This window comes from Elephantulus edwardii, unplaced genomic scaffold (genome assembly GCF_000299155.1).
Source record: "Elephantulus edwardii isolate Elephantulus edwardi_28Jun2011 unplaced genomic scaffold, EleEdw1.0 scaffold00242, whole genome shotgun sequence".
Classification (NCBI taxonomy): Eukaryota; Metazoa; Chordata; class Mammalia; order Macroscelidea; family Macroscelididae; genus Elephantulus; species Elephantulus edwardii.
The window spans coordinates 329,829-344,612 of NW_006399992.1; the positions used below are offsets into that span (position 1 = coordinate 329,829).

Here is a 14,784-nt window from a genome sequence, read left to right on the forward strand (position 1 = left end):
ATATATATATAAAATAATTGTTGTCTGCTGTAGAGTTGAAACCAACACATAGTAGATCCTCCAGTAGGTTTTCAGAGGCAGTTAACTGCACAATTCAAACTATTATACATTATTTTTTAATAAAATCTAAGTATTGCAGATACAGAATTTTAAGTATGTCCTATGTAAATTTCTATAAAAGTGTATCAGTAATTGAAAAGAAAATCTAAGGTGTAAGTATTATTTGATATGTGGGTACAGACTTGTATTTACTGCCTTGCCAGATATACTGTACTGTGAAAAATGGACTGACTTTTCTTTTTTTTGCTAAACTGTGTCTCATAATAGAGAGTATCACTAAAGATAAACAGTTCTGATTATTTTTGTTTGCATGAAATTACCTATTTAAGGATTTTCTTTGTTTTCTCATAGAATGAAGACAAACACAGAGATGGTGTGTCTAAGAAATTTCAAAAGGTGTAGACCTCCTGATTGAAGCGTATTCAACTTACTTGATTTTTTTATTATTATTTTTATTATAGTAAGTATAAGTATTTAAACTATATAAATTTGGCCAATTCTGATTTGCATTTCCTTGATTTGTTTTTTGGATAATACTTTATTGTGTTTTGGGTTAAAGTTTGCATAGCAAATTTGATTCTCATTTAATATTACCAAACTAATTGTTTAGTGACATTATTGTACTCCTTGTTGACGAGTGACTCTTTTAGATATTATCGTTAGAGCTATTTGCTTTTACATTCTTCTTTAATTTCATTTGTACATCTTCTATGAATGTCAGAACCTTTGAGAAGAAAAAGAAAAAACGCCCATCAACTTAGGCAGAAAGAATGCATCTATTCTGGCCCACTCTTCTCCATTATGAAATATTCCTTTTTGGCATCCTGTTAAAAAAAATCCATAGTCATCTTATTCACCTAGAAGATTGTCCTAAGGACAAGAGAATTTCACAGAACAGCCAGTTTCATGCACAGCCCACCTCAGATTGAATCAAAATATGATTTTCTAAAACTGACATACCTGTTTCTGCTTCTCAAACGAATATTCTTTCAACTGTAAAATACCTGTACAAAAATGTAAAGATAATTTCTAAACCCACATATAACCATCTCCAGTCATCTTTTATCTTAGTTGAACATCATGAATTACAGGTATTCCTCTGTTGTAAATGCTTTATAGACAAGTTGTTGTTGTTGTTATGTACCTTTGACTCATAGCGACCTTATATACAATAGCTCTGAACCCTGAGCCAGTCTCACTGGCTCTGACACACAAGTATCTCCTGTCTATTTTGTTGCCATTTAATCTTTAACCTATAAAGGAGCTCTGGTGCCACAATCTGTAGGAAGTTGCACTGCTAACCCAAAGGCAGCCCCTCTCTGCCAGTCTGAACCAGCCACCCCTTAGGAGAAAGATAAGTTATATCCTCCTTTGCAATCTACAGCCTTTGGAGACTTAGCTTAACCCACTGGAGGCTTTGCTAAGAGTTGGTTTCAGCTCATTATCAGTGAGGGAGAGAGTGATAACTGAGCAGATGTGATCTTTATAAGGAAGCCCAGTAGGGCGCTGGCCCTTTTATCTGGGTTCATCTACTAATAAGACCAAAGGTTATAATTGCTGATGGCTATTTTAGTATAATAGCTATCGCACAGTTTAGCCGAAAGTCTACTTGAGAGGAAGAGCCCTAACAAGACGGATGGACACAGTGACTGTAACAGTGCTCTTAGGCATATCAGAGATATGAGAATGTTGCAGGATAGGACAAAGTTCAGAGCTGTTGTTCATTGGTTCACCATGAGTCATAGTCAACTTGATGGCACCTAAAAACAGCAACTTCCATGCCAACTAAACTCTTTCAAATAATATTCATATGCTCTTTCATCTACCAATGTAGACCTCCATCTGCATCTGCCCACCCACCGCTCACTTCTCGTAGGGTATTTGGGAATCTAAGTCTACAACTTCTCATTTGTGTCTTATAATCCTCCAGGGTGTGGCATACAGTTCTGGTTAATAGCAGCTGCATGAAGCAGAATGAGAGGAATTAAGATGTAGAAAGAGAATTTCTAAACTAAAATATGGAGTCCCAGGATAGTGCAAACAGTCAATAAACCAAAAGGTTGGAGGTTTGAAACCACCCAGACAGAACAAAGATCCGACCATCTACTTCTAAAATATCAACCAGTGAAAACCTTACAAAACACAGCTCTGCTCTGACATGCGTGTTTTGTTTTGTGCCATCAAGTGCAGTATGACTTATAGGACCCTGTGAACAACACACCTGACCCCTGGCCTGTCCTCATCTTCTGACACACATGAGCCCATTGCTGCAATCACTGTATCAATCTATCTCATTGAGGGTCTTCTCTTCGTCTTATCTTTTACCTTTACTAGCATGATGTCCCTTTCCAAGGAGTACCTGCTTCTGGCAACATGCCCAAAGTATGTGAGGTGAAGTTCCACTGTCCTTGCCTCTAAGGAGCACACCTTAGAGCATACTCTGGTTGCACCTTTTCTAAGACATCTGTTTCTTCTTGTTGCAACAACTACTACTGACATAGTGTTGCCTGTATGTGTCACACATATTATGATACACATTATCTAACCAATCTGCAAATCCTAAAAGGAACATTAATGTTACATAGGAATATGTACTGTACTTATTGCCACCAAATCAAAACTGACTCCTCTTTGCCCCCCTTTGGATTTGTTGTTGTTGTTGTTGTTGTTGTTATGTGTCATCGAGTTACCTGTGACTCATAGCAACCCTGTGTACAACAGCCCTATGCCCTAGTCTATCCAGTGCCAATCTTATTGTCTCTGACACACCTACCCACTTTATCCCAGTTACTGAGTCAATCCATCTCAGTGAGGGTCTTCCTCTCTTGCACTGTCCCTCCATCCTCCCAAACATGATGTCTCTCTTCAAGGACTGTTCCTTCCTTGCAACATGTCCAAAGTATGTATGTAGACAAAGCTTCAGAATCCTTGCCTCCAACGAGCAGCCTTGTCTCACCCTCTCCAGGATGAACCTGTTCATTCTCTTATCAGTCCATGGTATATTCAAAACTCTTCTCCAACACCACGGCTCAAAGGCATCACTTCTCCTTCTGTCATCCCTACTCATTTTCCATCTTTTTGATGCATAGCAAGTAATTGCAAAGACTATGGCCTGGATCAGGCACACCTTAGTATCTGGGATGACATCACTGCTCTTCAAACCTTTGGATTTGCAAGGCTGTAAATTGCATAGGAGATTAACCTTTCTTTCTCCTGAGGAGCAGTTTGTGGATTCAAACTGGCAGAGAGTTAGGAGTAGTGTAAAATCCTACAGTCTGTTGTTGTTGATTGCCATTGAGTCGAGCATGACTCATAGTGATCCTATGAACAAAAGAACTGAAGCCTTTCTTTAATGATCATCATTTATCAAAGTTTATAGAGTTTCCAGAGGCATGTTGTGTAGGAAATGGATGCCACTCCTCTTCTAAAACTGTCTTAAACTGGGAGCTCTACCAAACCCTGTCCACTCTGGGTAACTGGAAAATCAGAGATTGTGGGGTGCCTAAACAGAAAAGCGTGAAGAGATGTAGTCTAGAATCAGATGGTCAGGGAATTTTTTAAAACTGATCAGCATAAGAGAAGATAATAACAAAGAGCAGGGGATTCTATAAGAGAATTCTGGCATTCAAGCAGGATGGTAGTCCCTGGAAAGATTAATTAATGACAGGAAGGGGGCTTAGAGGAGCTACTAGTACTACAGTGTCTTGAGAGAAACTCAGGGCTAAGAAAGATGATAAAGTTTTAGATGATGAAAGTTCAAGAGAAACCCCTGGTCACATCTGGATTGACAACGATAGTACCATATTTGGTTTTTTCCTTATCTTTATAAAATCCAGATATATCCTTTATCTTTCATACTCTGTGCCAGATAGGCTTTCTATCTATTATTAATTGATATTTTTTTTAAAAGATTGATTTATGTAGCATTGAGGGAAAACTCCTAGGGGATTGTTTAAATAGTTTTCAGTATGGAAATGCAAAGTCCATCTTGTTTTTCTTACAACAAATAAATTTTAATAACAAAATGTTCCCTTAATCATTTGTCATTAAACCAAAACATTAAACATGAGAGTTCACATAATAGAGTGTTCTGATACAGTTTCTCTCCTTTAGCTCTTGCTAAGCCATTATTGTTTCTTAACTTTCCAATACTTTAAGTTGCATGTGTGCTTAAATTTTAAGAGCAAGAGCTGGGAAGGAAAAGTAAAAGATACATAAAATGGATTAAATGTTTTTTAAGCACAAAATCAGTAGATTCTAAGAGTTATGTTTCTGTTAGGTGCCATTGAATTGGAATCAGTTCAGAGCTGACCCTCCAGTGGGTCTTCAGAAGCTATAAATTGCATCGGAGGAGATTGCCCATCTTTCTCCTGTGGAGCAGCTGGTGGATTCGAACCACCTGCGTTTGGGTTGACAGTGTATAATTTTATAAAATGATGACTCCTAAAAAGGATCCCTTGGAGTGATTACAAGACAACTCCAGGCTGTATCGGTTGCCTCACACATCAGGGTAAAACATGAGCAGTTTCTTCAGAACTTTTGTAGGGTATAGATTGTGACTAGATTGTTGTAGGGTATAGATTTCTATTAAGAAAGTCATAGCATAACAAGAAGTTCCCTCAATATCATTTGACAAAATATTGGCTCCTTTTTTATAGTATAACCCAGCATGGAGTCAAAATCCAGGAAATAACTAGTTTATTGCCTCCCTTACAAATCCAGCTGGGCTTTGACCAAGTGATCTTCCATCGTAAGACTTGACAGGAATGAAGGAGCCTAACTCTGTCTCCACTTAAATCTACTTGTGCCCACTGAGCTAAATAAATTGAGTAGCGAATATACGTACAAGCATTAGGGTTAAATGCTTCTTTGGGATATTTTCTTCAGTGTTTTGTTTTTTTTTCTTCTTTTGTTTGTTTTTTCCAGTTTCTGTACTCCTACAAGTGAAAAGTCATGATTACACTAACAGAACTAAAGTGTTTAGCAGACGCCCAGTCTTCTTACCACATCCTAAAACCGTGGTGGGATGTCTTCTGGTATTACATCACCCTGATCATGCTGCTGGTGGCCGTGCTGGCTGGCGCGCTGCAGCTCACACAGAGCAGGGTTTTGTGCTGTCTTCCATGTAAGGTGGAATTCGACAATCACTGTGCTGTGCCTTGGGACATTATGAAAGCCAGCATGAACATGTCATTTGACCACGGAGGCCATCTCCCACTCCTGCTCCCGCTCCCGCTCCCCATGCGCATCCAGAACGACCTCCATCGCCAGCAGTACTCCTACATTGATGCCGTCTGTTACGAGAAGCAGCTCCATTGGTTCGCCAAGTTCTTCCCTTACCTGGTGCTCTTGCACACGCTCATCTTTGCAGCCTGCAGCAACTTTTGGCTTCACTACCCCAGTACTAGCTCCAGGCTTGAGCATTTTGTGGCCATTCTTCACAAGTGCTTTGATTCTCCGTGGACCACCCGCGCCCTGTCGGAGACGGTGGCCGAGCAGTCGGTGAGGCCTGTGGCACTCTCCAAATCCAAGGTGTTGCTTTCTTCCTCAGGGTGTTCAGCCGACGTGGATTCTAACAAACAGTCATTGCCCTATCCACAACCCGGCTTGGAGTCAGCTGGTATAGAAAGCCCAACCTCCAGTGTCCTGGACAAGAAGGAGGGGGAGCAGGCCAAAGCCATCTTTGAAAAAGTGAAAAGGTTCCGCATGCACGTGGAGCAGAAGGATATCATTTATAGAGTGTATCTGAAGCAGATAATAGTCAAAGTCATTTTGTTTGTGTTTATCATCACTTACGTTCCGTACTTTTTAAGCTACATCACTCTTGAAATCGACTGTGCCATCGACGTGCAGGCTTTTACGGGATATAAGCGCTACCAGTGTGTTTACTCCCTGGCCGAAATATTTAAAGTCCTGGCGTCGTTTTACGTCATTTTGGTTATACTGTATGGTCTCACCTCCTCCTACAGCTTGTGGTGGATGCTGAGGAGTTCCCTGAAACAGTATTCCTTTGAGGCATTAAGAGAAAAGAGCAACTACAGTGATATCCCCGATGTTAAGAATGACTTTGCCTTCATCCTTCATTTGGCCGATCAGTACGATCCTCTTTATTCCAAACGCTTCTCTATCTTCCTGTCGGAGGTCAGTGAGAACAAACTAAAACAGATCAACCTAAATAACGAATGGACGGTCGAGAAACTGAAAAGCAAGCTTGTCAGAAACTCCCAGGACAAAGTAGAACTGCATCTTTTCATGCTCCACGGTCTCCCAGACAATGTCTTTGAGCTCACAGAAATTGAAGTGCTAAGCCTCGAGCTTATCCCTGAGGTCAAGCTGCCCTCTGCAATCTCTCAGCTGGTCAACCTCAGGGAGCTTCACGTGTACCATTCCTCTCTGGTGGTAGACCACCCTGCGCTAGCCTTTCTCGAGGAGAATTTAAAAATCCTACGCCTGAAGTTTACCGAGATGGGGAAAATCCCACGCTGGGTATTTCACCTAAAGAATCTCAAGGAACTTTATCTGTCAGGCTGTGTCTTGCCTGAGCACTTGAGCACCATGCAGACGGAGGGCTTTCAGGATTTGAAAAACCTGCGGACACTCTATCTGAAGAGCAGCCTCTCCCGGATCCCACAGGTCGTGACAGATCTTCTGCCTTCCCTACAAAAGCTGTCCCTTGATAATGAGGGAAGCAAACTGGTTGTGTTGAACAACTTGAAAAAGATGGTCAATCTGAAAAGCCTCGAGCTGATCAGCTGTGACTTGGAACGCATTCCACACTCCATTTTTAGCCTGAACAATTTGCATGAGTTAGACTTAAGAGAAAATAATCTGAAAACCGTGGAGGAGATCATTAGCTTTCAGCATCTCCAAAATCTTTCCTGCTTGAAGCTGTGGCACAATTACATCGCTTATATCCCTGCCCAGATTGGGGCATTATCTAACCTAGAGCAGCTCTCTTTGGACCATAATAATATTGAGAATCTGCCCCTGCAGCTCTTCCTATGCACCAAACTTTATTATTTGGATCTAAGCTATAACCACCTGACCTTCATTCCAGAGGAAATCCAGTATCTGAGTAATCTGCAATACTTTGCTGTGACTAACAACAATGTAAGTAAATGCTTTCTTACCTTTGTTCAGCCAGTCTTTTAAGCTCTGCTGTGTGTGCAGTATGTAGTAATGGGAATGAGGATTGACTTCAAATCATACTAAGTTTCTTCTGATCCTGATAAAATTCCCACTTACCAGACACGTGGCCTTAAAACAACAATAATAAAAACATCCCAAAGCAACAATCCAGTTTTAATCCAATTTACAAGTAATTTGTCATAGATTGTGTGTGTGTTTGCAGGGTTTGGCATATAGTAGTTGCCCAACAAATTTTAGTTCTTTTAATATCTTTTCCTATTTTCTACACAAACATCACAGTTAAAATATTTTAAGCCAAAAAAAAATATTTTAAGCCAGTTAAACTAGTATCTTAACTTTAAACAAGCTATGGTAGAGCTTGGTTTTGTTGTTTTATTTTGGAAAGGTCTTAAATATTTAGAAAGTTTAGCTTTTCAGGTGTGTTGTAAGAGATTAACGTTTAACTTAAAATGCCAGGATCATGAATTATTCACAAATCTTTTTTGTATTGTGGTAGGAAATCTATATGCATGCCTAGATTGACGATTTAAAATGAAAGGCCTGGCTGTAAGGGCAACACTAGAGCTTCTCGGAAGCTTTTTCCAGCATCCATGCTTGAAAATGAATCATAATTTACAAGGTGAAGCCAAGTTAAAACTGCAATGAAACAAGAAAAATCTAAATTAGTAGATTCTTAACTTCAAATGATGTGAGAGACAAAAAAGGAGGCAATTCATGGTTATTTAAAGATAATAGAGAGGATGAGGATAATGCCTGTATAAGAAGAAAGAAAGCATTGCCAAAATTTAAGTCTGCTAAAGATTAAACTGGTTTTCCTCTAGGTAAAAATGGGCATTGCTATTTTCTTCTACTCCACCAAAACCATGTATTATTTCCTAGGCTTTTTGTCCTTTATATTCCTGCAAATTCTAGCTGTAGACATGGTATTGACTAATAGGCATAATAATCACTTCTTCTTTCATTGGCATCGAGTTGGAACCAATTCTACCTGACCTTCCAGAAGGTTTCAGAGGTTGTAAATTGCACAAGAGGAGATTGCTCGTCTTTCTTCCTTGGAGCAGCTGGTAGATTCAAGTATCAGTCCTTTGAGTTAGCAACATAACTCCTTAACCATTAGGTCACCAGACATTATTTTGGAAAACGATGGATTGCAGGAGAACAACCAGAAAAGTAGGAGAAGAGAGAACATTATATGCTGGTGTTTAAAGGTCTGAACCTTTAGCAAACATATGAAAGTGAAGCCCATTCTAAGATAAATAAGAAATCAAATCTTAAAGAACTGAAGGGTTTTAAATGACTTCAAGATTGACCTAGATTGGCAGTGGGGTTTCTCTCTCTCTCTCTCTCTCTCTTTTTTTTTTAATTTGGCAGTGGGTTTTAAACCTTATTGTGCATAAGAATTTCCAGAAAGACTTACTGAAAACTTTTAATGATCACTGGGCTCCACTCGGGGTTATTGATGCATGAGGTCTCTAAGGCCTGCGAGTTTACATTTCTAAAAAATTCTAAGACTAAATAGATGCTGTTGGTTTAGTAGCCATACACTGGAAGCCACTACTCTTGATGTTTATTATTAAAGCTATTTAATTATCCAGTTGATTACTATTAGTATTTTGCACTTGCGTGCTAACTCCAAGGTCAGCAGTTCAAACCAACCAGCACTTCTGTAGGAGAAAGATGTAGCAGTCTGGTTCTCTAGAATTATCACCTTGGAAACTCTATAGGGCTCTTCTTCTTGGAGTCACAACTCCAAGGCAACAAGTTTTAATTGGCCCATATTTTATGAACCACTTAAGTTTATACGTAGGTGTTACAACTGCCACATTCATTATTCATTCAACATGTTTATTAATTTCAAGACTCCTAGTCAGACACCTATACTTGGACCAAGAGGCAGTCATCAGAACAGAGCAAGGAGACACTGGGTGGTTCAAAATGAAGAACGGGGACCTTCAGGGATGTATTTTTGTCTCCATACCTTTTCAATCTGTATGCAGAACAGATCATCTGTGACTCTGGGCTGTACGAGGAGGAATGTGGCATCAGGATTGGTGGAAGAGTCATAAACAACCTGTGTTATGTGGATGATAAAACCCTGCTTGCAGAAACTGAGGAGGACCTGAAGCACTTGCTGCAGAAGGTCAAGGACTGCAGTCTTCAGTATGGATTGAAGCTCAACATCAAGAAAACAAAGATTCTCACCACTGGGCCAATTGGCAGCATCAGTATGGATGGTGAAAATATTGAGATAGTTAACAGTTGTTGTTTACTTGGCTCCACAGTCAACACTCTTGGTAACAGCAGCCAGGAAATCAGGAGATGAATTGCATTGGGAAAGTCAGCTGTGAGGGACCTCTCAAGAGTACTGAAGAACAACGATGTCAGGCCAGAGACTAAGGTGGGCCTGATCCAGGCCATAGTCTTTGCAATTGCATGCTATGCATCGGAGAGTTGGTCAGTGAATAGGGATGATGGAAAGAGAATTGATGCCTTTGAGCTGTGGTGCTGGAGAAGAGTGTTGAATATACCATGGACTGCAAGGAGAACAAACAGGTTTGTCCTGGAGAGGGTGAAGCCAGAATGCTCCTTGGAGTCAAGGATTTTGAAGCTTCATCTGACATACTTTGGTCATGTTGCAAGGAGGGACTGGTCCTTGGAGGGGGACATCATGTCTGGGAGAGTGGAGGGACAGCACAGGGAGGAAGACCCTCGGTGAGATGGATCAGTTCTGTGAGTGGAGTGGTGGGAATGAGTGTGTTTGAGATGGTGAGGTTGGCACAAGATAGAACGGTGTTTAGGGCTCTTGTACATAGGTTCGCTATGAGTCGCAAGCGACTTGATGGCACATAACAACAACAACCTAGTCAGAAGTTGAGTAATATAGTAATTCTCTTTGAAGATCTTTAATGTAGCAATGCTTGCTGTTACTTTTCATGTCACTACTTAGAAATAGACAATCTTCTATCCAAGTACTAACCAGGGAAGATCTTGCTTAGCTTCTCTAATCACTCAAGATTGTATACACAGAGTCACTCTATCAAAAAGAATTAATCAACACTAAACCATTTCAGGAACCAGTAGTGGTAAAGGAAGAAATTCAAGCTGCACTAAAGGCATTGGCAAAAAAATAAGGTCCTAATAATTGATGGAATATGAATTGAGGTGTTTCAGCAAATGGATGCAACCCTAGTTGTGCTCATTAGTCTTTTGCCAAGAAGTCTGGAAGACAGCTATTTAAAAAAATTTTTTTAAAAGGTGATCAAACAGAATTTGAACATTTTCAAGCAGTATCATTAACATCACTATATTAAAGTCTTGCTAAAGATTATTCAAAAATGAACAGTAACTGCCAGAAATTTAAACTGCAGTTGGAAGCAAAGCCAAGGAAAGAGAATTGTTGTTGACATCAGCTAGATTTTAGCTAAAAGCAAAGATTACCAGAAAGATGTGTTTTAAGTTGTGTTTTATTCCCTATGTGTGAATATTTGACTATGTGTATCCTAACAAATTATGGCTAACAGTTAGAATAATGGGAATTCCACAACACTTAACCTGAATATCAGAAACCTGTATGTGGACCAAGAAACAGTCATTCCAACATAACAAAGATATAGAATGGTTTAAAATCAAGAAGTTTTCATCTCCTTGCCTATTCATTCAGTATGCTGAACAAATAATTCCAGAAGCTGGACACGAAAAAGAATATGGGATCAGGATTGGAGGAAGTCTGATCTATAACCTAACCCGTGTTATGTAGATGATACAACCTTGATCATAGAAAATGAAGACTTGAAGCACTTGTTGAAGAAAATCAAGACAATAGCCTTCATTATGGGTTACATCTCAACATCAAGAAAAGAAATATCCACAGAAGACTGGGGTTGTCAAGATTTCATTTTCTTCAGTCCATAATCAATGCCAATGGTAGCAAGCAGTCAGTTATTAAAAAGTTGTGTTGAGAAGCCACCAGGCATCTCAACCTGGTTGCACATTGCACAAATCTGTCTTTTCCCCTCTATGTATGTCCCTGACCCCATCTCTGAGCTTTGAAAGTCTCTGCCCAGAATGGGCTCCTTTAGAAGGAATTTATATTTCCTCTCTCTCATCTCTCTGCCTCATTTCTCAATACTGAAATTTATGTAGATATGGCTTGGCATCTCCATTCTTCAAAGGAAATAAAATGGCAAATATTTTTCCATTGCTTATGCCTAGTATATGGTGTAATATGCAATAATTATCTCTATTGACTGCTGGTCTCAAGTAGTAGAAATAGTTATATTTATTTTCAAGGATGTCACACTGAATCACTGAATGTGTGTGAGGTGATGGAAGAGAAAAATTTCCCACATAAAGAGCTTTTCAAATGCATTTTGATCATTTTAGGAGATCATTCTTTCTTCTGCATAAAGATATATCTGGGTGGACTTGTTCTTAGGAGAGAACTGACTCACTAGGGTTCCTCAGCTCATCATCCCTCAGAGGGAAAAGCCGAAATCCCCATTTTCATTTATTACAAACAAGATCCTTTCCTGACACCTCATTATATAGAGTACATGACTGGAGATTCAATGTTAAGGAGCTGTGCTGCCATCCCAAAAGCATGTGGTTCAAAGCGACCACCTGTTCTGTGGATGAGCAGAACAAGAGAAAGATGGGCAGTCTCTTCCCATGTGATTTATTGCCTCTGAAAACCCACTAGAGAGAGTCAGCTGTGATAGTACTTGATAGCACTCAAAAACAACAGATTGGAGACTGTCACTTAGGGACTCTGGTCATGAAATGTTCAGTTCATCCTTACCCAGCCCAAATTCACCTCTCAGTGCAGTGATGAGGGTTCATATATTTTTTTTTTTTAGGTTTTTGCTAGTAAACCTTTTCTGTTTGCACTGTGGCTCCCATTCACTTCCAACCAAACCTACCTATCCATGAACAGAGCAGTTCAGTTGAGCAATTCTTAAGGGTTAATATGACTGCAGGCTATTTGTCACAGTTAAAATTATTTCCTATTAGAGGAATTATTTAGTTAAAACTGCTAGAAAAGAAGAGGGTGCTTAGGTGCATGGGAGTATGTGTGTGTGTAAATGTGTATTCGGGAATGGAATGCATACTCCTATAATAATATAGTCTCTTCTTGAAGATTGTTTTGTTGATGTTTTTTGTTTTGCTCAGAGAGCAACATCTTTCTGATCCAAAGGACTCGGGAATAATTGAGATTCTCCTTGGTTTTTTGTTTTGGGGACAGTGCATATTATCCAGTTACATTTTCTTTAAAAATTGCTTGTAAGACTGTATAGAGCTCTGGTGGCCTAATGGCAAGAAGCTGTGCTGCAACCCTGAAGGCACGCAATTCGAGGCCACCAGCTGCTCCATGGGAGAAGGATGGGCAATCTCCTCCTATACTATTAACTGCCTCTGAAAACCCACTGGAGTGTCAGCTGTGGATTGGTTCCAGCTCTATGGTAAACAACAACAAGAATATATAAAGCCACATATATTGCCTAGCCCAGTGTAGCAGAGGTTAGTGCTAACCTCAGTTCTGGGTTGAGGTGATATACTTATGATCCATAAGGAGCTGTGCTGTTAACCCAACGACCATGCCTCTTGATGGTTCAAATCCACAAGAGGTTCTATAGGAGAAAAATGGGCAATGGACTCTCTCCTCCTGTATAATTTATAGCATCAGAAACCAACTGGAGGGTCAGCTATGACTCAGTTCCAACTCAACAGCAGTGTACCCAGTGAGTTTGCTTCTGTTTTTCATTTAGTTCAATTTCACCATTATGACTCCATCTTATGGTAACCTTGTGTGTATCAGTAGAACTCACTCCAGAGGGTTTTCAGTGGCTGAATTTTAAACTTCCAGAAAGATTTATGGAATAAAATAGACAAGAATAAGTAAATGTGTTATCATTGAGCATCAAAAGCCTATTTTACTGGTTTCTTTTTCCTCTCTTTCTAGATTGAGACACTACCAGATGGACTGTTTCAGTGCAAAAAGCTACAGAGTTTACTTTTGGGGAAAAATAGCCTCATGAGTTTGTCCCCTCACGTGGGGGAGCTGTCAAACCTCACTCATCTGGAGCTCATTGACAATTACCTGGAGTCACTTCCTCCTGAACTAGAAGGCTGTCAGTCCCTGAAACGAAGCTGTCTGGTTGTCGAAGAGAATTTACTTAATACTCTTCCTCTCCCTGTAACAGAACGTTTGCAGACATGCTTAGATAAATGCTGACCTAGAGAAGAGACCCCTTATCTCAAAAATCATTTCTTCACGTATACCTCCAGAGGTTTACAGGAGAAGAAAAGTTTCCTAAATTGTACAGATGAAAGCAAGTGATTATGAGTAACCAAAACCAAATAGCTTATTAAGACAACTCAATGTCTAGCCCTAAATTAAACAGGTAAAAAATGTTAACACTCAAGTGAAGTTTTGTGAGTGATCTTTAAGTACTGGAGGTGTTGCAAGAAGGACAGGGAACAGAGTAAGAGTGAGATGGGGGATATGCAATTATTGAACCCCCTACCTTGCAATTCTTTTTCTGTAGAAGGTAATATGGGTCTTTTCTTCCTCTCACTTCCTTGGTCCATTCCTTATTTGCACACTTGTTTCAACTGACTTCCTATTTTAATGTTTATGACCAACATAGTAAATTTTCAAGATGCATATGCACCACTGCCTCTAATGTTTTTTGGTGGGGTTTTGTTTTATTTTGAGGCAGGCCCATTGTGTCTGGCTGAATTCCTTTCTGACATTTTCATTTCCTTTCCCAACTTCCTTGACTTTTTCTTAATCTGTTTTTCCTCTTAACCACAGTGGTGAACCCTGAGAAATGTCTGCCGTTGGCCTTTGCATAAGAACAAGAGTGGGTATCTCACTCACTCTTGGGGGTCATCCTGAAAATTAGTGTCATCTCCAAAATGTCTTCTTGGCTATCATCAAAGCCTTTTTTTTAATTTAGTAAGACTTTTTACATTACGTTAAAACATTAAGTATTGTCTATTGTATAATCTTGGTTGTAACATCTGTAAGAATCGTTTTTGTAAGGTACTGACAACATGTGCATTTCTTTTAAGAATTTACTTATTACTGTATTTGGTTTGGGCTGCTTATGATTCTCATATTTGTGTGCATTTAGCTCCAAAATGTTTTTCTACTACTCTGCAACTAATTACATCTGGTTAACAAAAACCTTGTGTTCTGTGCACAGAAATGTTTGGAGGGGGTAGTTTCCTCGTGAGAAGATGGTCCCATTGTCTACCTCTCTCTTCCCTAGTTGTTGAGCTATTGTACGGGTATAATTCTTACTTACTTACAAAAACTGTGATGGAAAAGAGAGAAACAGAGTTGGGTTGTTTTTTTTTTTAATTGATTTTACAACACTGTGTGGAGTTAGTAAGAAAAAAATGCTTTTCCCCTTCATCTGCATGATCTCTAGATATGATTATAATGTAAAACACTCAGCGCCTATTCAGCAGTGAGTTCTCAAAGCTCACAAAGAATTAGATCCATTCAACACTGAAATTCATCTCATGCCTTTGTCTAACTCTTCTGGAACATATTTAACTCCTTTTTAT

General features: G+C 39.5%; 1 protein-coding gene across 1 annotated transcript in view; it reads left to right on the forward strand.

The window, feature by feature from the left end:
- LRRC8B (leucine rich repeat containing 8 family, member B) overlaps positions 1 to 13,441 on the forward strand; it is a 33,190-nt gene extending 19,749 nt beyond the window's left edge. Inside the window, exons 2-4 of the mRNA XM_006898950.1 lie at positions 412 to 520; positions 4,987 to 7,170; positions 13,169 to 13,441. Coding sequence (XP_006899012.1) covers positions 5,014 to 7,170; positions 13,169 to 13,441 — 2,430 coding nt within the window. The 5' untranslated portion in view covers positions 412 to 520; positions 4,987 to 5,013. The remainder of the gene's footprint in view (positions 1 to 411; positions 521 to 4,986; positions 7,171 to 13,168) is intronic.
- The last annotated feature ends 1,343 nt before the right edge of the window (positions 13,442 to 14,784 follow it).